The 25,862-nt window shown below is 40.7% G+C and overlaps 1 protein-coding gene and 1 pseudogene across 1 annotated transcript in view; both read left to right on the forward strand.

The window, feature by feature from the left end:
* The first annotated feature begins 1,084 nt into the window (after positions 1–1,084).
* LOC125112349 (vesicle transport protein SFT2B-like) lies at positions 1,085–1,561 on the forward strand (annotated as a pseudogene).
* Positions 1,562–15,196: 13,635 nt separating this feature from the next.
* ZNF782 (zinc finger protein 782) overlaps positions 15,197–25,862 on the forward strand; it is a 55,952-nt gene continuing 45,286 nt past the window's right edge. The window contains 4 exon segments of the mRNA XM_047754831.1: positions 15,197–15,316; positions 16,542–16,820; positions 18,193–18,243; positions 22,240–22,366. Of these exon segments, the coding sequence (XP_047610787.1) occupies positions 16,752–16,820; positions 18,193–18,243; positions 22,240–22,366 (247 nt within the window). The 5' untranslated portion in view covers positions 15,197–15,316; positions 16,542–16,751.

The raw sequence follows: 25,862 nt of genomic DNA on the forward strand, positions 1-25,862 counted from the left end.
ATGAGTGGTTGGTCAGAACAGATATTCTCTGCCTGACAAATTAGGCATTTGAAGCTTATGAGACCATTCAGGTTTGTTGTCTCTGGAATGATCTCTGAATTTTTAAGGCCTATGAGGTGACTAAAAGTACTGCCTGTAGGAGATTTGAAAAAGAATTGATTAACTTACTTCTGAAAGTGGCTATTTCATTTCTCTCTCACCAATTCCTGAGGGGTGATCCTGTGAACAAAGATGCACTCTTCTCAAGGCCTTACTGTACAATCTCCATTACTGATTCCAGGCCCATAAGGGGAGTTTAAATTCCAGCTATGCTCAGAGACGAAATTGCAAGGTCTAATCCAGAAATAAAAAGTAAAACACAGAGGAACTCAAGATCTTGATCAATACTAAATGCTCCAATCAAAAGACATAGGGCTGTTGGTTGGATGAAAAAATAAAATCCATCTACATGTTTCCTACGAGAGACTAACATCAGATCTAAAGACACACAAAGACTGAAAGTGAGGGGATGGAAAAAAATACCTCATACAGAAGAACTGATATGAAATCAGGGGTGGAGTTACTGTCTTGGCTCAGTGGAAACGAATCTGACTAGAATCCGTGAGGACACAGGTTCGATCCCTGGCCTTGCTAGTGGCTTAAGTATCCGGCACTGCTGTGAGCTGTGGTGTAGGTCACAGATGAGGCTCGGATCTGGCCTGTCTGTGGCTATGGCTGTGGCCAGCAGCTATAGCTCCAATTCAACCCCTATGCTGGGAACCTCCAACGTGCCATTGATGTGGCCCTAAAAAACAGGAAAGAAAGAAAGAAGGAAGGAAGGAAGGAAGGAAGGAAGGAGGGAAGGAAGAAGGAAAGAAAGAAAGAAGAAAGAAAGGAAGGAAGGTAGGGAGGAAGGAAGGAAGGAAGGAAGGACAGTAAGGACATTCCTCCTAACTTAAAGAAAGAAAGCCCTAAACCCTCCTCACCGCCACGCCCTCCCTCCCTCCCGACAGAAAGAAAGAAAGAAAGAAAGAGTAGCAATACTCATATCAGATAAAGTAGACTTTAAAACAAAGTTTATGAGCTGGAGTGGACCACACCTGCCATGGACAAGCTGAAGAAGGTGCTGAGCGGACAGGACATGGAGGACCGGGACAGTCTGTCCAATGTTGTTGAGGCAACTTCCTTAAGTTCAGGTACCAGAATAAAAGGCTTCATCACCTGTTTTGCTGCAGGAATTCTCTGCCCACGCTGGGAACTTTTGTGCTCTGGGTGCCCAAGAAGGGACTATACCTCTTTTCAGTGCTTCATACCTTTGGTAACATTTCATCTATTGGGAGCACTGTCTTCCTCAGGGGACCAATGAAACAGCTAAAGCAAATGTTTGAGCCCACGCATTTGATTGCAACTATCCTGGTGCTGTTGTGTTTTGCCCTTACCCTGTGTTCTGCCTTTTGGTGGCCCAAGGGACTTGCTCTTATCTTCTGCATTGCGCCGTCTCTAGCCCTGACGTTATAGCCTTTCCTACATACCATTTGCAAGGGATGCTGTGTAGAAGTGCTTTGCTCTGTGTCTTACATAAGACATAGCCAGCTTTGCTGACTTGGAAAGGCAAGGTGGATGGAAGCTGGTGAACCATGTTGCAAATATCTTCCAGATCTCTGTCTCACAGACACGTGCCTTTGTTCTTGTAGCAATGTGTTGCTTGCATTCTGAACATTTGAGGGTTGACTTTGGAGGCAGTGGTGTGTTTCCAAACCTAATGCCCGTAGCACCATGTGAGAGGGGCATTCTGTGTCTGCCAGAGTGGAATCTTCCTTGGGCACCTTTGGATGGGGTTCCACTGGGTTCTCATAAATAAAAACCCTGTTAGCAGCAGCAGATATGCCTGGGGCACTAGTGATTCCCAGGTGGCCATGAGCAAGCCCATTGGAGATGACAGTTGAGCAACAGGAAGGGACAGTTTGGAGGTCAACAGGGACTTTGTAGACTTACCCTCAGCATGGCGTCCATCATCCCTGCCCCTCACAGTGAAGACATGCATCTGTCTTGGTGTCTGGGAACAAGTGATTGTGCCTTTCTGACATGAGACACTGGAGACCCTGGCGGTGGAGTGCAGTAGAAAAGGAACACTTTTTGGTGATGTGTGTTGTTTTCAAACCTGAACCAAGGGTCTCTTGCTATTCTGATTCCCCATCTGACTACGGAATGTATTTTCTAACACTTAGTGCACACTTTTTTTCTCTTGGGCCCTCCCACCCCCACCCATGTATCTTTACCCTTGACCTCCTGGAATGAGATTGAGAGAACAAAGCAGCAGCAGAAAACTATGCTGCTTCCTTTTGGACAAAAGCTGGTCAGATGTGAAAAATCTTGCTGCCCTCTGCTGTATGTTTTTCCTCCAGTATTTATAAATATTTTGCTTTTAAACTGATTTTCTTTTCTTTTTTTCTTTTTTTATTTATTTATTTATTTATTTATTTATTTATTTTGGTCTTTTTAGGGCCGCGCCCATGGCATATGGAGGTTCCCAGGCTAGGGGTCAAATCAGAACTATATGGTCCGGCCTATGCCACAGCCACAGCAACACCAGATCCAAGCCAAGACTGCAAACTACACCACAGCTCATGGAAACTCAGGATCCTTAACCCACTGAGAGAGGCCAGGGATTGAACCCGCAACCTCATGGTTCCTAGTCGGATTCATTTCTGCTGCACCATGATGGGAACTCCTAAACTGATTTTATTTTCCATTCTCCCCTGGAACAGGGCCAGGGGAGAGCAGGTGGGAAGACAGAGCCCAGCTGTGGAGCCTGCAGGAAGTAGACAGGCCTTCCTGGTGATCTTTAAACAGTCCCAGTGTTTGCCCTGGAGCCTGTGCTGGAAAGGGTTGGGGAAGACACCACAGGCTGCAGGGTGGCCTTATGCATCCTGCTGCCTGGCCATATACAGAGTGCTTTCATGTCCCTGATCTTGCCTAGTCCTCGTAAGAGCCTTGTGACAAAGCAGGGATTATTATCCCACTAGGCAGTCAAGGAAATTAAGGCTCAGAGAAGTTACCAGATCCACCCAAAACCATAGTTGATGGCAGAACAGAGCCCCCAGCAGGTGCCCCAGCTTTGGTCCCCTTTGTGACACTGCGTTTTCTGGTGTGGTTTGGGTGGTACCTCCTGTAACAGTTTGCCCTGTTTTCATCAGCCAGGACTGCTCCTTTTCTGGTCCCACTCTCTCTGCATCATTACACCTTCTCCTACCTGGTCTCCCTCCGGGAAGCTTCCTCTTGGTTCTATAGGGTCTCCATCAGTCCTTTGCATGCCCTTTGGTTCTCCTTGATACCTGACCATCAGAACACCCTATCTTGATTGGCATTGTGGGACCTCCAATATCACCTCCAAAGGAAGTCTATTTGGGCTTGCCTTTCTGTTCTTCATCCAGGTCTGGCTGGTCTACTCTGGCTCTTGCTCTGAGAACCTCCAAACCAAAGGCAGGGGTCCACTGCTTGTCTTCTTGCTTGTGGCTAATGCCTAAATCCTTTTTCCTGCTGCAGCCGAGACCTTAGACTGGCAAGCTTTTCTTCTGAGCTGGGGAGATATGAACAGGCCTCATGGGGCCAGTGTGAAAAGCCAGTGTTACTGGGTCCTTTCTAGGCTGTTGAGAGCATCCTGTCTTCTGCTGAGGCCCCTAACCTGCCTTCAGCCAGGAGTGGAACGTATATGCTACTCTCTGGCTTGTGGGGGGTCCTTCGCATCCCAGGTGCCAGCAGACAGTCCAGCTCTCAGAAGGGACCTGGGAAGGGGCCTGAAGGAGGTCAAGAGTCTCTAATGTTTCTAACCTTTAGAGCTGATGTGAGGTTAGTCTGGTCATTGGGAGCTTTAGCCAGCCTGGAGTGATAGGCCTAAAAGGCTGATCCCGCTGGGCCCTTTCAGAGGCTGGACTTGACGTTGTGGGACATGAGGTTAGGATGTTACCAGGCCTGTGTGATGTAGTGGTGGCGAACTTGGGCTTTGAAGTCAAACAGGTCTAGGCGTGAGCTGTGGCTTAATCACATGTTAGTGTCATGTTTTTTTGTTTTTTTGTTTTTTTGTTTTTATTTTCCCACTGTACAGCAAGGGGGTCAGGTTATCCTTACAGGTATACATTACAATTATATTTTTCCCTCAGCCTTTCTTCTGTTGCAACACGAGTATCTAGACAAAGTTCTCAATGCAATTCAGCAGGATCTCCTTGTAAATCTATTCTAAGTTGTGTTTGATAAGCCCAAGTTCCCGATCCCTCCCACTCCCTCCCCCTCCCTCCCCCTCCCATCAGGCAGCCACAAGTCCATTTTCCAAGTCCATGATTTTCTTTTCTGAGGAGATGTTCATTTGTGCTGGATATTAGATTCCAGTTATAAGTGATATCATATGGTATTTGTCTTTGTCTTTCTGGCTCATTTCACTCAGTATGAGAGTCTCTAGTTCCATCCATGTTGCTGCAAATGGCATTATGTCATTCTTTTTAATGGCTGAGTAGTATTCCATTGTGTATATATACCACATCTTCCGAATCCAATCCTCTGTCGATGGACATTTGGTTGGTTTCCATGTCCTGGCTATTGTGAATAGTGCTGCAATGAACATGCGGGTGCACGTGTCTCTTTTAAGTAGTTTTGTCCGGATAGATGCCCAAGAGTGGGATTGTGGGGTCATATGGAAGTTCTATGTATAGATTTCTAAGGTATCTCCAAACTGTTCTCCATAGTGGCTGTACCAGTTTACATTCCCACCAACAGTGTAGGAGGGTTCCCTTTTCTCCACACCCCCTCCAGCACTTGTTATTTGTGGATTTATTAATGATGGCCATTCTGACTGGTGTGAGGTGATATCTCATGGTAGTTTTGATTTGGATTTCTCTTATAATCAGGGATGTTGAGCATTTTTTCATGTGTTTGTTGGCCATCTGTATATCTTCTCTGGAGAACAGTCTATTCAAGTCTTTTGCCCATTTTTCCATTGATTGATTGGCTTTTTTGCTGTTGGGCTGTATAAGTTGTTTATATATTCTAGAGATTAAGCCCTTGTCGGTTGCATCATTTGAAACTGTTTTCTCCCATTCTGTAAGTTGACTTTTTGTTTTCCTTTGGGTTTCCTTTGCTGTGCAAAAGCTTTCCAGTTTGATGAGGTCCCATGGGTTTATTTTTGCTCTAATTTCGATTGCTTTGGGAGACTGACCTGAGAAAATATTCATGATGTTGATGTCAGAGAGTGTTTTGCCTATGTTTTCTTCTAGGAGTTTGATGGTGTCCTGTCGTATATTTAAGTCTTTCAGCCATTTTGAGTTTATTTTTGTGCATGGTGTGAGGGTGTGTTCTAGTTTCATTGCTTTGCATGCAGCTGTCCAGGTTTCCCAGCAATGCTTGCTGAATAGACTTTCTTTTTCCCATTTGATGTTCTTGCCTCCCTTGTCAAAGATTAATTGACCATAGGTGTCAGGGTTGATTTCCGGATTCTCTATTCTGTTCCATTGGTCTGTCTGTCTGTTTTGATCCCAGTACCACACTGTTTTGATGACTGTGGCTTTGTAGTATTTCTTGAAGTCTGGGAGAGTTAATGCCTCCTGCTTGGTTTTTGTTTCTCAGGATTGCTTTGGCGATTCTGGGTGTTTTGTTGTTCCATATAAATGTTTGGATTGTTTGTTCTACTTCTGTGAAAAATGTCATGGGTAATTTGATAGGGATTGCATTGAATCTGTAGATTGCTTTGGGTCGTATGGCCATTTTTACAATATTGATTTTCCCAACCCAGGAACATGGAATATCTTTCCATTTCTTTACATCTTCTTTGATTTCTTTGATTAAAGTTTTATAGTTCTCGGCATATAGGTCCTTTACCTCCTTGGTCAGGTGTATTCCGAGGTGTTTGATTTTGTGAGGTGCAATTTTAAAAGGTATTATATTTTTGTATTCCTTTTCTAATATTTCATTGCTGGTATACAGAAATGCAACTGACTTCTGAATGTGAATCTTATATCCTGCTACGTTGCTGAATTTATGAATCAGTTCAAGTAGTTTTGGGGTTGAGTCCTTAGGGTTTTCTATGTATAGTATCATGTCATCTGCATACAGTGACAGTTTTATCTCTTCTCTTCCTATATGGATGCCTTTTATTTCTTTTGTTTGTCTAATTGCTGTGGCTAGGACTTCCAAAACTATGTTGAAGAGCAGTGGTGAGAGTGGGCATCCCTGTCTTGTTCCAGATTTGAGTGAGAAGGCTTTCAGTTTTTCCCCATTGAGTGTTATATTTGCTATGGGTTTATCCTAAATGGCTTTGATTATATTCAGGAATGTTCCCTCTATAGCCACTTTGGTGAGGGTCTTGATCATGAATGGATGTTGGACTTTGTCAAATGCTTTTTCTGCGTCTATTGAGATGATCATATGATTTTTGACTTTTTTTTTGTTAATGTGGTGTATGATGCTGATTGATTTGCGTATGTTGAACCATCCTTGTGAACCTGGGATGAACCCAACCTGGTCATGGTGTATAATTTTTTTGATATGTTGGCTTCGGTTGGCTAAAATTTTGTTGAGAATTTTTGCATCCATATTCATCAATGATATTGGGCGATAGTTTTCTTTTTTGGTGGTATCTCTGTCTGGTTTTGGAATGAGGGTGATGGTGGCATCATAGAATGTCTTTGGGAGTATTCCTTCTTCTTCAACCTTTTGAAAGAGTTTAAGGAGGATGGGCACCAATTCCTCTTTATATGTTTGATAAAATTCACCTGTGAAGTCATCTGGTCCTGGACTTTTCTTTGTAGGGAGTGATTTTATGACCTCTTCAATTTCATTTCTAGTGATTGATCTGTTCAGTTGGTCTGTTTCTACTTGATTCAGTTTTGGCAGGCTGTAAGATTCTAGAAAATTGTCCATTTCTTCCAGATTGTCAAACTTGTTGCCATATAGTTGTTCATAGTATTCTCTTATGGTTTTTTGTATTTCTGCTGTATCCGTTGTGATTTCTCCTTTTTCACTTATAATTTTGGTTATTTGGGTTCTTTCTCTCCTCTTTTTAGTGAGTCTGGCCAGGGGGTTGTCAATTTTGTTGACTTTTTCAAAGAACCAGCTCTTGGTTTTATTAATTTTCTCTATTGTTTTTTGAGTCTCTATTTTATTGATGTCTTCTTTGATCTTTATAATTTCCTTCCTTCTGCTGACTTTAGGACTTTTTTGTTCTTCTTTTTCTAATTCATTTAGGTGGAGGGTTAAGTTGTCAATTTGGGATCTTTCTTCTTTTTTGAGAAAGGCCTGTATTGCTATAAATTTCCCTCTGAGCACTGCTTTCGCAGCATCCCATAGATTTTGAGCGGTTGTGTCTTCATTATCATTTGTTTTAAGGTAGTTTTTAATTTCCTTCTTGATTTCCTCATTGACCCATTGGTTTTTTAGTAGCATGTTGTTTAGTCTCCATGCAGTAGGTTTTTTCTCTTTCCTTTTCCCATGGTTGATTTCTAATTTCATGGTGTTGTGGTCAGAGAAGATACTTGAGATAATTTCTATGCTCCTAAATTTATTGAGATTCGCTTTGTGTCCCAATATGTGGTCGATTCTTGAGAATGTTCCATGAGCATTTGAGAAGAATGTGTATTCTGCTTTTTTTGGATGTAGGGTCCTGAAGATATCAATTAAGTCTAACTTTTCTATTGTTTCCTCATGTTGAACCAGTTACTTAACTTCTGGTCCTCACATTGCTCATCTCTTTAAAAATAATGGGGATAAAAATTCCTGCTGAATCAGAGCAGGATGTCAATGAGAAATGTATCTAGTGCTTAGCACGGGGTGTGGCATAGGCAGCATAGGTAAGTTATATCTTAGTAAAAGCTGGATATTATTATTTAATCGCAGAAATAACTGATGACCATTTAAGGCAATAGAGTGAATGTCTCTGGCCACTGATTTATCTACAAAAATTTATTTGGTAGTATGCATCCTGCATTGTAGACATGGCCATGCACCAGTTCATTGAATATCCACAATAACTTTGCTAGACCAGTGGTCTTATCTTTGTTATTTGAGAAGGAATGGGTAATGCCTCTACACCAGATCTCACCAGAAGATGGCACCAGTTCTTGCATAAAAGCTCCCCTTTGCCCCAACTCTCCAGGCCTGTGGCCAGTTTGCTCAGACAGTTCCAGTCCTCCACACCTCAGCAGCTTGTATATGATCCTGCCTTCCAGGATCTAATGGACTCCTAAATTTTTCTTCTGCTGCTTTATGCTTTGGTTGCTTCCCTCCTTGTTTTGTCTGCTGGATTGTGGGAGGAAGAAATGCATTTCAAATCTGCCGAAAGCTGTTACCAGGCAACAGTGCTGGTTCAAAGCAACCTCGTGGGTGAGATGAGGAATGAAGAGTTAAGGTTTTAGATCCCAGGACTGTTTCCTCAATCCCCTGCCTTCCATCTTACCTGTTTGCTGCTGGGGGAAGGAGAGATGATTGTGTTTTGGAATAAAGGGAACCATTGAGGTGACCCTTTTGTAAAGGGGAAATGTACTCATGTGCAAGGCTCTGCTTCAGCACCTGGGTGGGAACACTGGCCCAGATGCTCTCCCCAGGGTGTGTTGGCCTATGACTACTATACTGGGAGCAGGGATGGTCCCCAGACCTGGAGGGCCAGCTTTCAGTCCTCTTCTCCCCAGCCTCAGAGACTGCTTGTTTCACATTGCTGGGGTGGAATATGGGGAATCCATTTCCTAAATCACTGCCTCCCATCTCCTCCTTTGCCAGATGTGCTCAGGGGAACCTCTGGTTTTCCAGCTCCTCTGTATGGTTGTGCCCATGGCTACTGCTGCTGAGACCTTCCCTGATGCCCCTTCTGTCACTCCCACAGGTAGGCTGTCTTGTCCCTGAGAAGGACCAGACTCTCCCCAGCTGACCACTCTTGCCAGGTTGATTATCTCAGTGCTTGCAGTTTCTGTCCATCACTTTTGTGTGGTGATTTTGTGAGTTATCCACCTTCATGCTCCGTCCCTTCCACCCTAACCAGTGTACACTCAAGGAGCAAGAAATACAGTCATGATATGCATCTAAATAAAATTGCTTTGGGAACTTCCTAAATAAATAAAGTTTATTATAAAAGACAAAGAAGGACATTATTTAATGATAAGGGGATCAATACAGAAGAAGACATAATATATGTAAACATGTATGCACCTAATACATGTATGCACCTAACACTTAAATATATAAAACAAATATCAACAGACATAAAGAGAGAACTTGACAATAATACAATAATAGGGGAATTTAACACCCCACTTATATCATTGAACAGATTATCCAGACAGAAAATAAATAAACAGTGACCTTAAATGAAACATTAGACCAGTTGGAATTAATAGATACCTACAGGACATTCCATCCAAAAAACAGCAGAATACACAATATTTTCAAGTACACATGGTATATTCTCCAGAATAGATCACATGATAGGTCACAAAACATATCTCAACAAACTAAAGAGCACAGAAATTTTACCAAGCATCTTTTCTGACTGCAATGGTATGGAACTAGAAATCAATACAGGAATAAAAATAGGGGAAAAAAACCACAAGCACATAGGGATTAAACAATATGTTACTAAAAAACAAAAACAAAAACAACAAATCAAAGAGCACATTAGAAAGTATCTTGAGAAAAATGAAAATTAAACGCAACTTTCCAAAACCCATTCTAAGACAGAAGTTTACAGCAATAGAGGTCTACCTCAAGAGACAAGAAAAATATCAAACAAACAATCTAACCTACCATCTAAAGGAATTAGAAAAAGAAAAACAAACCAAGGCCAAAATCAGTAGAAAGAAAATAAATAAAGATCAGAGCATAAAGAAATAAAACAGAGACCTCCCTCCAAAAAAAAAGAAAAGAAAAAAAAGAACAATAGAAAAGATCAATAAATTCAAAAGCTGGGTATTTTTTAAGATTTAAAAAGTTAATAAGATTTATGACATCTTATTAAGAAAATGAGAGAGAACCCAAATAAATAAAAGAAAAAAATTAAACCAAGATCACAGAAATACAAAAAAAAAATCATGAGAATAATACAAACTGTTATATACCAACAAATCAGACAACCCAGAAGAAGCAGATAAAGTCCTAGAAACATACAACCTTCCAAGACTGAATCAGAATAAATAGTTCATCTTATCAGACTAATTACTAATATTAAAATTGAATCAGAGGTGTTTCTGTTGTAGCTCAGCATGTTAAGGTTGGACCTTGTCTTCTTGAGGATGTGGTTTTGATCCCTCGCCTTGCTCACTGGGTTAAGGATCCAGCATTGTTGTAAGCTTCAGTGTAGGTCACAGATGCAGCTTGGGGAAAAAAAAGAAATTGAATCAGATATCAAAAAACAAAATTCCAAGATTGGATCGTTCCACAGGGGAATTCTAACAAACATTAAAGAACAGTTAACACCTATCCTTCTCAAACTACTCTAAAAACTTGAGGGGCAGGGAACACTCCCAAACTCATTTTATTAAGGCCACAATCACTATGACACCAAAACCAGACGAAAAAGAAAATTACAAGCCAGTATGACTGATGAATATAGATGCAAAACCTTCAAAAAATATTAGCAAATCAAATTCAATAATACATAAGAAAGATCATATACCATGATCAAGTGGGATATATTCCAGGGATGCAAGAATGGCTTAATATCTGCAAATCAATCAATGTGATACCCTATATTAACAAAATGAAAGATAAAAATTACATGATCATCTCAGTAGATGGAAAAACAGCATTTGTTGAAATTCAATATTCATTCATGGTTAAAAAATAACTCTCTTGGTGTTCCCGTCATGGCTCAGCGGTTGCTGAAACATACTAGCATCCTTGAGGATTCAGGTTTGATCCCTGGCCTAGCTCAGTGAGTTAAGGATCCGGTGTTGAGCTATGGTGTAGGTTGCAGACATGGCTTGGATCCCCTGATGCTGTGGCTGTGGCATAGGCCAGCTGCTACAGCTACAATTTGACCCCTAGCCTGGGAACCTCCATATGCCATGGGTATGGCCCTAAAAAGACAAAAAGACCAAAACAAAAAATGAACAAACAAAACAAAAAAAACCTCTCAACGAATTTGGTATAAAGGGAACATATCTCAACATAATAAAGTCCATATTATGGTTAACTCACAGCAACATACCAAAGGTGAAAAACTGAAAATTTCCTCTAAAATCAGGAATAAGAAGGAATACCCACTCTTGACACTTCTGTGGAAGTCCTAGCTGCAGCAATCAGACAAGAAAAAGAAATAGGAGCTCCCACTGTGGCACAACAGGATCAGAAGTGCATCTGGAGTAATGGGACACAGATTCGATCCTCAGCTCAGTTAAGGATCTGGCATTGCTGCACCTAGAGCATAGGTCACAACTATGGCTTGGATGTAATCCCTGCCCCCAGGTACTCCATATGCAATGAGACAGCCAAAAAAAAAAAAGGTGTTCCCATTGTGGCTCAGTGGGTTAAGGAACTGATACAGTTTTCATGAGAATGCGGGTTCAATCTCTGGCCTTGATAGTGGGTTAAGGGTCTGGTGTTACCACAAGCTGTGAGTAGGTTGCAGATGTAGCTTGGATCTGGTGTCTCTATGGTGTGGCATGGGCCTGCAGCTGCAGCTCCAATTCATCCCCTAGCCTAGGAACTTCTATATGCCACAGGTGCAGCCATTAAAACAAAAAGAAAAGAAAAACAAAAATAAAAGGCATTCAAATTAGAAGGGAAGCAGTAAGTAAAACTATCACTATTTGTACATGACATAATGCTATATTTAGAAAACACTAAAATCTCTACCAAAAAACTAGGATAAATGAATTTAGAAAAGTTGCAAGATATAAGATGAATGTGCAAAAATCTATCGTTTTTTATTTACATGATAATAAACTATCAGAAAGAGAAAGCAAATTTAAAAAAAAATTCCCATTAACAATTTCATCAAGGAGATCCTGCCATGGCGCAGCATGTTAAGAATCCAGGAGTTCCCGTCATGGCGCAGTGGTTAAGGAATCCGACTAGAAACCATGAGGTTGAGGGTTTGGTCCCTGCCCTCGCTCAGCGGGTTAACGATCCGGTGTTGCCATGAGCTGTGGTGTAGGTTGCAGGCGCAGCTCAGATCCCGTGTTGCTGTGGCTCTGGTGTAGGCCAGTGGCTAAAGCTCCAATTGGACCCCTAGCCTGGGAACCTCCATATACCGCGGGAGCAGCCCAAGAAATAGCAAAAAGGCAAAAAAAAAAAAAAAAAAAGAATCCAACTGCACTGGGAGTTCCCACTGTGGCTCAGTGGATTAAGAATTCAATACAGTATTTATGATGATGTGGGTTCAATCCCTACCCTCATTCAGTGGGTTAAGGATCTGGCATTGCTGTAAGCTGTGGTGTAGTTCATGGATGTGGCTCAGATCCAGTGTTGCCATGGCTGTGGTGTAGGCCTGAAGCTGTAGTTCCAACTTGACCCCTAGCTTGGGAAGCTTCAGTTGTGGCCATTAAAAAAAAAAATTCAACTGCAGTGGCTTGAGTCACTCTGGAGTGAGATGTTTGATCCCCAGCCCTACAGAGTGAGTTAAAGGATCCAGCCTTACCACAGCTGCAGCATAGGTTGCAACTGTGTCTCAGACTCACTCTCTGGCCTAGGAATTCCCATTTGCCATGCCATGGGTATGGCCATAAAATATATATTAAAATTTTTTCACCAAAATGAATAACATATCTAGGCATAAACTTAAGCAAGGAGGTGAAAGACCTAACTCTGAAAACATTGAAGGACACTGAAGTGGAAGCAAATACATGGGAAGATATTCAGAGTTGATTGGAAGAATTAATGTTGTTTTAAAAAGTCTATACCACATAAAGCAATCAACAGATAAAATACCCATGACATTTTTCATGGAACTCGAACAAATAATCCTAAAATTTGTCTTGAACCACAAAAGACTTTGAATAGCCAAAATAATCTTAAGAAAGAAGAACAGGACTGGAGAAATTATGTTCCCTAACTTCAGACCATATTGCACAGCTACAGTAATCAAAACAGTATGGTACTGGCACAAAAACAGACACATAGGTCAATGGAACAGAACAGAGAAAGCGGGACTGAGAGATGGGTTTTTGAGACACTAGTCTGCCATCTCCTCAGCAGTCCAATTAAAATCATTATTCCTTGCCTAACAACTCGTCTGTGAATTTATTAGCTTGTCATGTGATGAGCAGAATGAACTTGGGTTTGGTATCAAGACCACAGCTCTCGTAACTGTGGCCTCTTCTGCCAGGTTCTGGTAATATTACTTACCCTCACTATCAGACTGGTGATGGTAATGGTTCCTTATCATCATCATAGGATGTTTGACCAACCCTACCCAACTTTTCTTTCTTTTTTTTTTTTTTTTTTTGTTCACCCCCAGGCATATGGAGTTCCCAGACCAAGGATCAGATCCCAGCCACAATTGCAACCTATGCTGCAGCTGCAGTAATGCCACTGCCAGATCCTGTAACCCACTGTGCCCAGCCAGGGATTGAACTTTAGTCCTGGTGGCTGCAGAGATGCCAACAATCCTGTTGTGCCTCAGTAGAAACTCCTACCCAACATTTTTTGGAGCCACATTTATTAGACTCAAGTGTCCCCTTTGTTTCTTGACAAATGACACCTGTTTCTTGAGGTAACCCTGACAACAACCTGGATCATAAACCCCATAAGGATAGGAAATTTAATATCTTTTATTTGATATTGCTTTCATAACATCTAGAAAGATGTCTGTTGCATAGTAAATCTTCAATAAATGTTTGTTTCATGAAGTGATAATTTTCTATCCATGGGTGATCTTTATGTTAAAGTCTATTATGATTGATTTAATATAATATTGATTTTGGAGTTCCCATTGTGGCTCAGTGGAAATGAATCCAACTACTATCCATGAGGTTTGATCCTTGGCCTAGCTCCATGAGTCAGGGATCCGGATGAGCTGTGGTATAGGTTGCAGATGCGACTTGGATCTACTGTTTCTGTGGGTGGCATAGGCAAGCAGCTGTAGCTCTGACTCGACCCCTAGACTGGGAACTTCCATATGCCACTGGGTGCAGCCCTAAAAAAGCAAAAATACATACATATACATATATGTAATATTGATTTAATACAATTTGACCAGCATTTTTGTGCTTATTTATAATTCATTAAAGAATGACAAAGGATAATGTCAGCAAAAAGCAAACAAACTTATGTGCACAGAAATCCAAGATCAATGGAATTTAATCAACAACATTTATTGAAACAATAAAAGAATTCAGCTGGAAACCATGTGGTTTTTTGAGATAAAAAGTTTAAATTTTTGTTTGAAAAACAGCTTGTAAAGAAAGTTTCACATTTGTGACTATACCAGTGGGTATGAATATATTTACATAGGAAATATGGAAAGGTGTAATCAGATATTACAGGTGGTTATTATATTTAACTTTTCTATTTTTTGTTAGTTTAATTTTATAATAAATAGCAATTTTAAACAATTATTTTCTATTTATAACATACAGCAATCACTAGGAAATAATGTTTATGCATAAAAACCAACAGATTCCCTGTATACAGTTACAGCTGCAGCACTGTCTTGAAACCCCACCCCACCCCCAAGAGAACCTCCACACTGGATTCTAGGCAGCCAGTACGGGGCTTAGGGGTTAATGGCACTGTTGGCTGCTTAGAAACAGTGTACAAGCCCCACATGAAAAATAATAAAATTATAATTTTACAGCTATTTAATTTCAATCGCCCTGCCATTTTTTTTCTTCCAAAATCAATTTTCCTACATAACTCCAAAATGCTATCACACTTTACCTAAGTAATGGTAATTTTAATATTTTCAAAATCCAATACATATTCAAGTTTCCCCAACTGCTTCCAAACCACTTATCAAAAAACAAACAAACAAAACTGCTATTTCAATCGGGAGTCAATAGAGGACCACACTTCGCATCTGGCAGTTAAGCTCAAGTTTAACCCGTTCTCTTCCAGGTTATTGAGATCCTGGGCAGGAGACAGCACTTTCTAGACTGACCCCTTCAGCTTTCTAAACTGCGCAAATGCCAAAGTAGCGACCTCCAGAGTGGACGCGGAGGTGTATGGGAAATGTAGTCTCGAATCCGTCTGTTTTACCTCGCGGCACTCTGGGAAGGAGAGGCTAGGCTTCTTTTGCGCGTGCGCAGCAGTAGTCCCGTCAGCTCACTCGTCTTCTCTGGGCTCCGGAGAGCGGTTTGGGAACCTGGGGGGTCTGCTCGGAAAGTGAAGGAGGCGCACCTGGGGTGAGAGTGCGGGTGACTAGGTAGGAGGGGTGCATTTGTGCCTAAGGATGGGAACGGAAAGTCTTTGGGACTCCCTCCAATGAGCGCTAGTGTATGAGCCCCAGCAGGCCCTCTGCCTGTTGGAAGGCTGGTAGGGGTACCCCTGCCCGCTGTTCCTGGGGCGCAGGTCAGGCTGATCCGGTTAAGAGCAGATGTTCAGGAGTTCCCGTGGTGGCTCAGCGGTAAGGAACCCGACTAGTAGCCATGAGGACATGGCTTCGATCCCTGGCCTACTCAGTGGATTAAGCATCCAGCCTTGCCCCAAGCTGTGGTGTAGGTCGGAGCAGTGGCTTGCATCCGGCTGCTATGGTTGTGGTGTAGGACAGCTAAACTCCGATTGGACCCCTAGCTTGGGAACTTACAAATGCCATAGGTGCGGCCCTAAAAATACCAAAAAAAAAAAAAAAAAGCAGATGCTCATTGTAGGGGGGACCGTGTGCCCAGCCTCGCCTGCAGCCTTACAGGGGGAAAAAGCCCATGTCAGCAGCAGGGGGGAAATAATTGCATTTATAGCACTGAGGGTGGTCCTGGCGACTGTGATGAGAGCCCCAGCTCTGGATCCAGAAGGGCCTTGTTAAATTCCCCCTGTTACCTGTACGCAGGGTGACAGAACCTGGGTAAGAGTACAGTTTCTCGAGTGAAAATGGTATTAATGATGACTGTTTTATAGCATAGATCAGAGTCATCACTTGTAAATTATTTAGACAAATGCCAGATACTGAGCACTGGGTAAGTGACAACTGCTATTGTAGTTGGAAGACACTTTATTCTTTTCATTTGATGGCTTTATGTAACCCGCACAACCACATTAACAAAAACCGAGGCACAGATTGGTGGAACCATGTTCAGGTCACAAGCCAGCAGTGAGGGAGTTTGGATGCAAGGGCGTGTGTGTGTGGTTTACTTACAGCCTCAGGCTTTGTCTCAGTATCACACCTGCCCAAAACCATCATTGTAGCCTTAACAGCACTTAGCAAAGTGGCCTGTCCCCAATTTCCAGAAATATGAAGGAACATGAATGTAGATGGATTCCAACCATGTGTCAAATGTATTCTGGGACTTCTAGTGTCTCTTTAGGTCACTTGGGTCAGAGGTCCCAGGCCCCTTCTGCATGGTCAGGCTCTCCTTTAAGTCTGATATTATAATGAATTCCGAGAGTTAGACTTTTACTCCTAAAATGAATTTTTTTTTGGATCCATGTTCCAGTTACCTTGAAACAAATGGACCCTTGTGAGGTAGGAAGCAGGGAGTCTCTATAAACAGGAGTCTTAACCTGGAGGAGAGCACCATCTGACCTTAAACCTGTCTCCAGAACTTCAGAGCAGAGACAGAAGAACCCAGAAAGGAGCAGATCCTAGATGCGTAAGGTCAGAAGTTGTTCTTAATCTCCCTGCTGAGAATGAGCCGTTCTTGGAAATGACGCCACCTCTAGAAGCCAGCAGACTTATGACACTTGTGAGTTTGGACAGCCTTGAGAAGAACAAGGTGAGCTGGGTGGCTTAGGGACAGGCCACTTAGGAAAGGCCACTTTCTTGGAGACCTTGTGAAGGCAGGGGCATAATCAGGCAGAAGGAGGAAATGCTGTTTCCACTCCCCTCAAATGGCGCCCGCTCATGACACATGCTCTGCTGCTGTCGCATGTGTCCATCACTATATGTGACACTAGTGACCTCCTGACCTCACAGGATCCCAGAATGATGATATGTTAAGGGTTTTTCAAGGTCACCTATTTCTAACTCCTGAAAACTTTAAAGACATTGGGCCTGAAAGGTTCAATGACTTGTTCAGGGAAGCTCAGTTTGCGACAGAATCAGGAGGAAAACAGTGCACTTCACTCTCACAGGTAAGTCACCAAGAGCATCTTATCAAAAGGGCCTTTCCATAAATACATCACAGCTGAACAATTAAAATTTCCTGCCTTAAGGCATCCCATCTCCTTTACTAGGCTTTCTCTGGATTGTTTATACCAGGGAGTAAACAATATTACTAAGAAAAATAGATAAATGACAAAAAGAAAAATGAATAAATGATGCATACTGAATATTTTTCTTCTAAGTTAATTTTTTTTTTTTTTGGTCTTTTTAGATCTGCATCCATGGCATATGGAAGTTCCCAGGCTAGGGGTCAAATCAGAGCTGTAGCTGCCAGCCTACACCACAGCCACAGCAACTCGGGATCCAAGCCAGGCTGTGACCTACACCACAACTCACAGCATCTCAGGATCCCTAATTCACTGAGCAAGGCCAGGCATCGAACCCAAGTTCTCATGGATACTATTCAGGTTCGTTACCGCTGAGCCACGAGGGGAACTCTGTCTTCTAAGTTAATTTTAATGAACAAGGTCTTATCCCTTGGTATATTTAGTTTAACAAATCTGCTGTTTTTATTTGTGTTAGAAAGACACATGAATTATTTTTAAAACAGTTGAGAAAAGTTCACATTCATTCAGTAAAAAGCTGCAGATTTGGAATTCCTGTTGTGGCTCAGTGGGTTAAGAACCCGACTAATATCCATGAGGATGTGTGTTCAATCCCTGGCCTCACTCAGTGGCTTAAGAATCCGAAGTTGCCATGATCTATGGTGTAAGTTGTAGTTGTGTCTTCAATCTGATGTTTCTGTGGCTATGGCTCCCGTTTGACCACTAGCCCAGGAACTTCTGTATGCAGATTTATGCCTCCTGGTCATCTCTGAGTCACACAAAGACAAGTGGTGCCACCTGTACCTGAAACCTCTCGTGCCTTTACAAGGCACACAGGGCCCTGTGTCTATAAGGAAAATGTGCTGAGGTTTTTGGGAGGTGAATCTAGGAGCTATCAGGAGGTTAAATCTCATGACACCCATCTTCTGTCCCCCTCAGCTGCACCACAGTTCTCAACCCTCCCAAGAGCACAAAATGAACATACCTCAGGTGAGCTCTTTATTTTTTCCCCATTTTGCATTGTAATGGACTTAGAAGGTTCAGAGGATGCATGCATTAAATGAAAAAGGAAAAATAGAAATATATTAAGTCAATCTAGAGGGAAAATATGCACTGTTTTACTATTAACTGTGATGTTCACTGTCAGCTTTTGGTAGGTAACCTTTGTCGGAGTTGAGAAAGTTCCCTCCAGGTACTGGTTTGCTAAGATTTCATGTTAGTCATGAATATGCATTGAATTATATTGATTACATTTTGTGTATCTATTGGATCAGAGCTGTAGCTTATTTCCTTAAACCTATGAATACTGTACACAGCGTAACAGATATTGTAATGTTAACTTAAATCCCTATATAGACCCTAATTGCTAATGAGTGTGACAAGTTGCTTCTTAGATATTTTCCTAGGACTTTTTGCTAATACTGTATTTAGGATTTTTATTTCTGTATCTACAGGTTGGATTTGACTATATTTTCTTGTTTCTCTGTCCAATTATGGTATCATGGTCATAGTCTCATAAAAGGAAATATGACATTTTCTTGCTCCTTTTCTTTAATAATAATTTAGATGAGAAACTTGTGTTACATGTAGATTGTGTGAAACTCACCTATCAATTTGGGCCTTATGAAGAATTTTTGCATGAAGATTTTATTTTATTGGTCATAAGTCTATGCTGGATTTGTTTTTTTTTTTTTTTTGTATAACTTTGGCCATTACATTTTGATAGAAAACTGTTCGTTTTTATCTGTTTTTAAATGTATTTTCATGAGCTTGTTGACAGTATTTCTTAGGATTTCAAAGTCTTTATCTGTTATATCAATACTTTCCTTTTTTGATCAGCTTTAAAATTTTATTTTAGTATAAAGACTGCCACTCAGAAAAGGACAAAGTAGGTTCTAGCTAGCCTAATATAAAACTAAGAAATTCTGTGTCTGAGGGTCTTAGTAGTCTGTCCTGGCAGTGGAATCTAAATGTTGGGAGTGGAGGAACATACACTTGCCATGTTTTGTGGTCTCTACCTTTTCAAACCCATCCGTCAGCATCATTTGTTGACAAGAATATGCTTTTCTCCATTGAATTGCATTGGCATCTCAGAGGGAAATTAGCTAGCAACCTATATAGGGTCTGTTTCTGGACTCTGTTCACTCCTGATGTTCTTATTTTTCTTTTGTTAATACCACTTTGTCTTGATGAATGCCTATTTATAGTAGCTCCTGAAATCAGATAATATGTGTGTTCCAACTTGGTTCTTTTTTAAGAGTGTTTTGGATATTCTAGGTACTTTGCGTCTCTATAGAAAATTTTGGGCTTTGGGGGTTTTGTTTTTGTTTTTGTTTTTGTTTTTTGCTTTTTAGGGCCACACCTGCAGCATATGGACGTGCCTACGCTACGGGTGCAATCGGAGCTACAGCTGCCAGCCTGCACCACAACAACAGCAACGCTAGATCTAAGCCATGTCTGCGAACTACACCACAGCTCATGGCAATGCCAGGTCCTTAACCCACTGAGTGAAGCCAGAGATGGAACCTGCATCCTCATGGGTCCTAGTCGTGTTCGTTAACTGCTGAGCCATGATGGGAACTCCTATAGAAAGTTTTAAAACAGCTTATCTATCTCAGGAGAGTTGGCTGATATTTTGATTTTGACTGCACCGACTATAGAATCTATAATATAGATCAGTTTGGGGAGAATCTTGACCATAGTTAGTCTTCCAATTCATGAACACATTATCTCTCTGGGGAGTTTTGAGGGTTTTCATTTTTATTCTTTTGAGTCGAAAGGATAGTTTCACATAACTATCTGGGAGTACCTGGCGACTCAGTGGGTTAAGGATCTGGCATTGTCACTTCTTGGACAGGGGTTTGATCCCTGGCCCAGGAACTTCCACATGACATGGGCACAAACAAAAAGAAAAAAAAGGAAAAAAAAAGAATAACTGTTCATGTTTTGAAGATAGACTCTAGTGGGATAGTAGTGAAAGCAGGAACAATACAGGAAGCTATTTCTGTAATCCTAGCAAAAAATGATGATCATAAGTGTGTTAGTTCCTTTGAAGTGATCAGATTCTGTATGTAATTTATGGTAGAGCCAACAGTCTGAGTGCTTCTTCTCCAAAGCCTTACCAAATAGAGTCTGCCATCAAACTTTTAGAATTTTTACCAATGTGGTATAAAAAATGATAATTCAAGTTTAGTTTTAAAAGCTTTCCTCTCGGAGTTCCCGTCATGGTGCAGCAGAAACGAATCTGATTGCAGGTCGGTGGGTTAAGGATCTGGTGTTGCTGTGAGCTGTGGTGTAGGTCACAGGTGCAGCTCGGATCTGGCATTGTTGTGGCTCTGGCGTAGGCCGACAGCTGTAGCTCCAGTTAGACCCCTAGCCTGGGAACCTTCATATGCCGTGGGTGCAGCCCTAAAATGACAAAATAAATAAATAAATAAAAGCTTTCCTCTTCTTATAAGTGAGGTGGAACATCTTTTTTTGTTTGTAATTTTACTTCTTTTTTGTTGAACTGTTTATCCTTCATCTGTTTTCTTATCCATGTGCTGATTTTACTTACTATATTCAATGTATCTTTTATATATGTATCTTTTTGTTAAAATATAGTTGATTTACAGTGTTGTACCACTTTCTGTGTACAGAAAAATGACCCAGTCATACATATATATGCATTATTTTTCTTGTATTATTGTCCATCATTGTCTATCCCAAGAGGTTGGATATAGTTCCCTGTACTCTACAGTATGATCTTAGTATTTATCCATTCTAAATGTAATAGTTTATTCAGTATATCTTTATAACCCTTTTTCAGTGATATAGATTGCACAATTTTCCTAATTTTTTGTGTTTTTGCCCTGCTCATGATTTTTTGTTTGTTTTGTTTCGCCATAAAATCATTTGATTTTTCTTTTCTTGGCCACACCATGCAGAAGTTCCTAGACCAGAAACTGAACCCCCACTACAGCAGTGAACCGAGCCATAGTAGCGACAATGCTGGATCCTTAACCACTAGGTCCTCAGGGAACTTCTTTTGTATTTTTAAAATATTTATTGAAGTATAGTTGACATACAGTGTTGTATTCATTTCAGGTGTACAGCAAAGTGTGTGGAAGTATTTGGAGATATTTTTGACTGTCCTAACTGGGGATGGCTCTTGATATCTAATCAATAGAGGACAGGGATTCTGGCAAATATCCTAAAATACACAGGACAGTCTTCCGCAAAAATAGCATTATCTGTTTCGGGGTGTCACTAGAGCCAAATTGAAGAAATCCTGCTCTAGAGCATTGCTCTTAAAATATAAATCTGGTGGTATGTAATACCTCCTGGGCTTACATGTATCTTATTGGTCCTCCCAGCAGAGATTTTCAGGTTAGGGTGTATATATCCTACAGAGTGCTCAGCGTAATCCATTGGTGCCTGGGAAATATAAACAGGAATCCTATTTGTAATAACTGTACCTGAAAAAATAAAGGATGAAGCTTTCTCAGTGTATTAAGTGGCAATATATGTGTTTTGTTTTATTTTGTTTACTTATTTATTGTCTTTTTAGGGCTGCACCTGCGGCATATGGAAGTTCCTAGGCTAGGGGTCAAAGCAGAGCTATAGCTGCCAGCCTACACCACAGCCAAAGCAGCAAGGGATCCGAGAGGCACTTGCGACCTACATCACAGCTCACGGCAACGCCAGATCCTTAACCCACTGAGCGAAACCAGGGAACAAACCCACATCCTTGTGGATACCAGTTGGGTTCATTAACCACTGAGCCATGATGGGAACTCCATAATTTTAAAATAAGTATAAATCAATCAGAACATGAGAATAATTTTTTTGACTAATCGTATCCCCGAATGTAAGACAGACTTAGTCACCCTTTATAGCATTTTGTTTTAAACTCCAAACAGTAAACTTAGTAGGAGTTAGTTTTCAAAAATAGTTTCCTTGTCCTGATTCTGAACCCTCAGATTGATTAGAAATGTGCTGTTACAGGCAGCAGTGTCATTCAAAGACGTGACTGTGGCGTTCACCCAGGAGGAGTGGCAGCAGCTGGACTCTGCACAGAGGACCCTGTACAGAGATGTGACGCTGGAGAACTACAGCCACCTCGTCTCAGTGGGTGAGCAGACCTTACCATGTGACTCCCTTGAAAACGCAGTTCTGTGTTTTTGATTTTTAAATGTTAATCTCTTCTGTCGAGGAATAGTAAATGGAAAATAAAATTGAGCACTTGTCAATGGACAAGTCAGTGAGCTTTAAAAGATTACACAACAGATAGAGCAAAGTCATGATTTGGAATATTTTCATCATCTCCCCCAAATTCCTTGTACCCCTTTGCAGTGAGTCCCCTCCCTGCATCCCTACTTCTCAGGCCCCAAACACTCACTGATCTGCTTTCTATTTCAATAGTTTTTTTCTTTTTTTCAGATTTTATAAAAACGGATTCCTAAAATAGGTACCTTTTTTGGTCTGGCTTCTTTTGTTTAGCATGATGCTTTTGAGACTTGTGCATGTGTGTCTTATCCCTAGTTTATTCTTTTTATCCTGAGCAGTATTCCTTTGTATGCATATACCACAGTTTGTTATCCTTTCAATTGATAGATAACATGGGTGTTTTTCCAGTTTGGGGCTGTTATGAATAAAGCTGCTGTGAACCTTCACATATAAATCTTTGTGTCAACATGTTTTCATTTCTTGTGTAAATACCTAGGAGTGGGCTTGCTGGGCCTTCTGGTAAGTACATATGTAACTTTATCAGAAACCGCCAAGTGTTTCTTAGTTGAGTCTACTGTTTTTCATGCCTATAAGCAGTATCTGAGAGTTTTCATTGCTCTTTGATTACCAACATTTGGTTTGTTAAGTCTTGTTACTTATAACCATTCTAGTTGATGTGAAGTCGTAATGTATCTTATTGGGTTTCAATTTGCTTTTCTTTGGTAATGAACAGAGAACCTCTTTTTGTGTGCTTTTTAACCATTCATAAATCTCTTTTAACGAAGTGTCTCATCAATTCTTTTGCCCATTTTTTGTTTAATTTTTTTACTTTGATCTTATTGTTGAGTTGAAGGAGTTCAGATCTTTATCAGATGTATGTCTTCCAACATATATCTTTTTTCTCCCATCTCTGGCTTGCCTTTTTAAGAAGAAAATATTTTCACCTTGTCTTTGGTTTTTATATATGCTTTACCATTTTTTATATGACATATTTAAGATGCATAGAATTAGCACAACTGTATTCTTCACAAGTTTCCCCTAATGGTTATAATATTATATAACTATATTATAGTTATAGTCTAGCATAACTATAACATGTAAATAGGCATTTGCACAATATATGTGAACAGTTCCGTGCTGTTTTATCATATGTAGAGATTCATGTAACCACCACTGCAATCCAGATACAGAACTATTCCATCACCACAAAAACTTCTCCCATGCTATCTCTATTATCATACCTATCACACTGTTGAGAGAGGGTGGATAGGTATGATAGTGTCTGCCAACTATTAATCTACTCTTCATCTCTGTTATAATTTTCCCATTTCCAGGACATTTATGTAAATGGGAATCATCTTACAGTATTTGATGTATTGAGATTGAGAGCCAAGTTGTAGTGTGTATCAATAGTTTACTTCTTTTTTTACTACGATGGTATTCCACTCTCTTAATGTGTCATAGTTTGTTTAGCCATTCACCTATTAGTGGGCATTTTGGTTGTTTATAATTTTAGGCTATTGTAAATAAAGATCCTACAAACATTCACATTCACATTTTTTGTGAAAATAAATTATTGTATCTCTGGGATAAATGCCTAGGAGTGTGATTGGAATTGTAAGTATATGTTTCGTTCTTTACGAAACTGCCAAACTCTATCATCAAAAAGACCACAAATAGCAAATGTTGGTAAGGATGTGGAGAAAAATGAACCTTTATACCATCTTGATGGGACTGTAAGTTGGTGCAGCCACCATGGGAAAGTTTGGAGGTTCCTCAAAAACTAAAGATAGGAGTTCCCGTCATGGCTCAGTGGTTAACGAATCTGACTAGGAACCATGAGGCTGTGGATTCAATCCCTAGTCTTGCTCAGTGGGTTAAGGATTCAGCATTGCCGTGAGCTGTGGTGTAGGCCGGTGGCTGCAGCTCCAATTAGCCCCCTAGCCTGGGAACCTCCGTATGCCATGGGTGCAGCCCTAGAAAATACAAAAAGGCAAAAACAAAAAACAAAAAAAACTAAAGATAGAACTACCATATGATCCAGCAATCTCACTCCTGGGTCTATGTCCAAAGAAAATTAAAACATTAATTCAAAAAGATTTATGCACCCCAATGTTCATAGCAGCATTATTTACAACACCCTAGATATGGATGCTACCTGAATGTCCATCAATGTGTATATATAAAAAAGAATGAAATTTTCCCATTTGCAACAACATGGATGGACTTGGAGGGATGCTTAGTAAAATAAGTCAGACAGAGAAAGACAAATAGTATATTCTATCACTTATATGTGGAATCTAAAAAATGAACAATCTAGTGAATATAATTTAAAAAAACCAGATTCACAGAACACACTAGAGATTACCAGTGGAAAGAGGGAAGGGAGGAGGGGTAAAATAGGGGTAGAAGATTAAGAGGTACAAACTACTGTGTATAAAGTAAATAAGCTACAAGGATATATTTTACAGCATGGAATATAGCCAATATTTTGTAATAACTGTAAATGAAGTGTAATCATTAAAAATTGTGAACCACTGTGTTTTACACCTGGAACTTACATAATGTTATAAACAAACTATCTCAATTTTAAAAAACAGAAATTGCCAAACTGTTTTCCAGAGTGGCCACACCATTTTGCATTTCCATCAGAAATTTATGAGAAATCCAGTTACTTTTTGTCCTCTTAGGGCCATACCTGAGGCACATGGAGGTTCCCAGGCCAGGGGTCAAATCAGGGCTACAGCCACTGACCTATGCCACAGCCACAGCAATGTAGGATCCGAGCCGCGCCTGCAACCTACACCACAGCTCATGGCAATGCCAGATCCTTAACCACACTGAGCGAGGCCAGGGATCAAACCTGTATCCTCATGGATACTAGTCAGATTGGTTTCCTCTGCACCACAACAGAAACTCCCACTATTTTTTATATTAGTGGTTGTAATACTACTTGTATTTCCTTAGTGGCTAGTAATGTTAAATGTTTTTTCATACGTTCATATGCCATCTCTATATCCTTAGTAAATGTCTGTTCATTGCTCTTGTGTATTTTTTTTTCTATCTTTACTGAGGCGTAGTGACAAAAATTTCCTATCCATCACCTGACATAACCCCCTTGCTTGGGGGGACAGAGTGGGGGAGTGTGAGAACACTTAAGATCTACCCCATTGGCAAATATGATACAATATTGTTAACTATAGTCACATTTGTATATTAGATCTCCTAGCTTATTCATCTTAGATAATTGGACTTTGTACCCCTCCACCAACATCTTCCCATTCCCTGTCTCCCAATCCCCTGGAAACCAACATTCTGCTTTCTGTTTCCATGAGTTTGACTGTTTTGAATTCTACTAAGGTCATGCAGTATTTGTCTTTCTGTATCTGGCTTCTTTCACT

Source organism: Phacochoerus africanus, chromosome 12 (assembly GCF_016906955.1).
Source record: "Phacochoerus africanus isolate WHEZ1 chromosome 12, ROS_Pafr_v1, whole genome shotgun sequence".
In the NCBI taxonomy this organism is placed as follows: domain Eukaryota; kingdom Metazoa; phylum Chordata; class Mammalia; order Artiodactyla; family Suidae; genus Phacochoerus; species Phacochoerus africanus.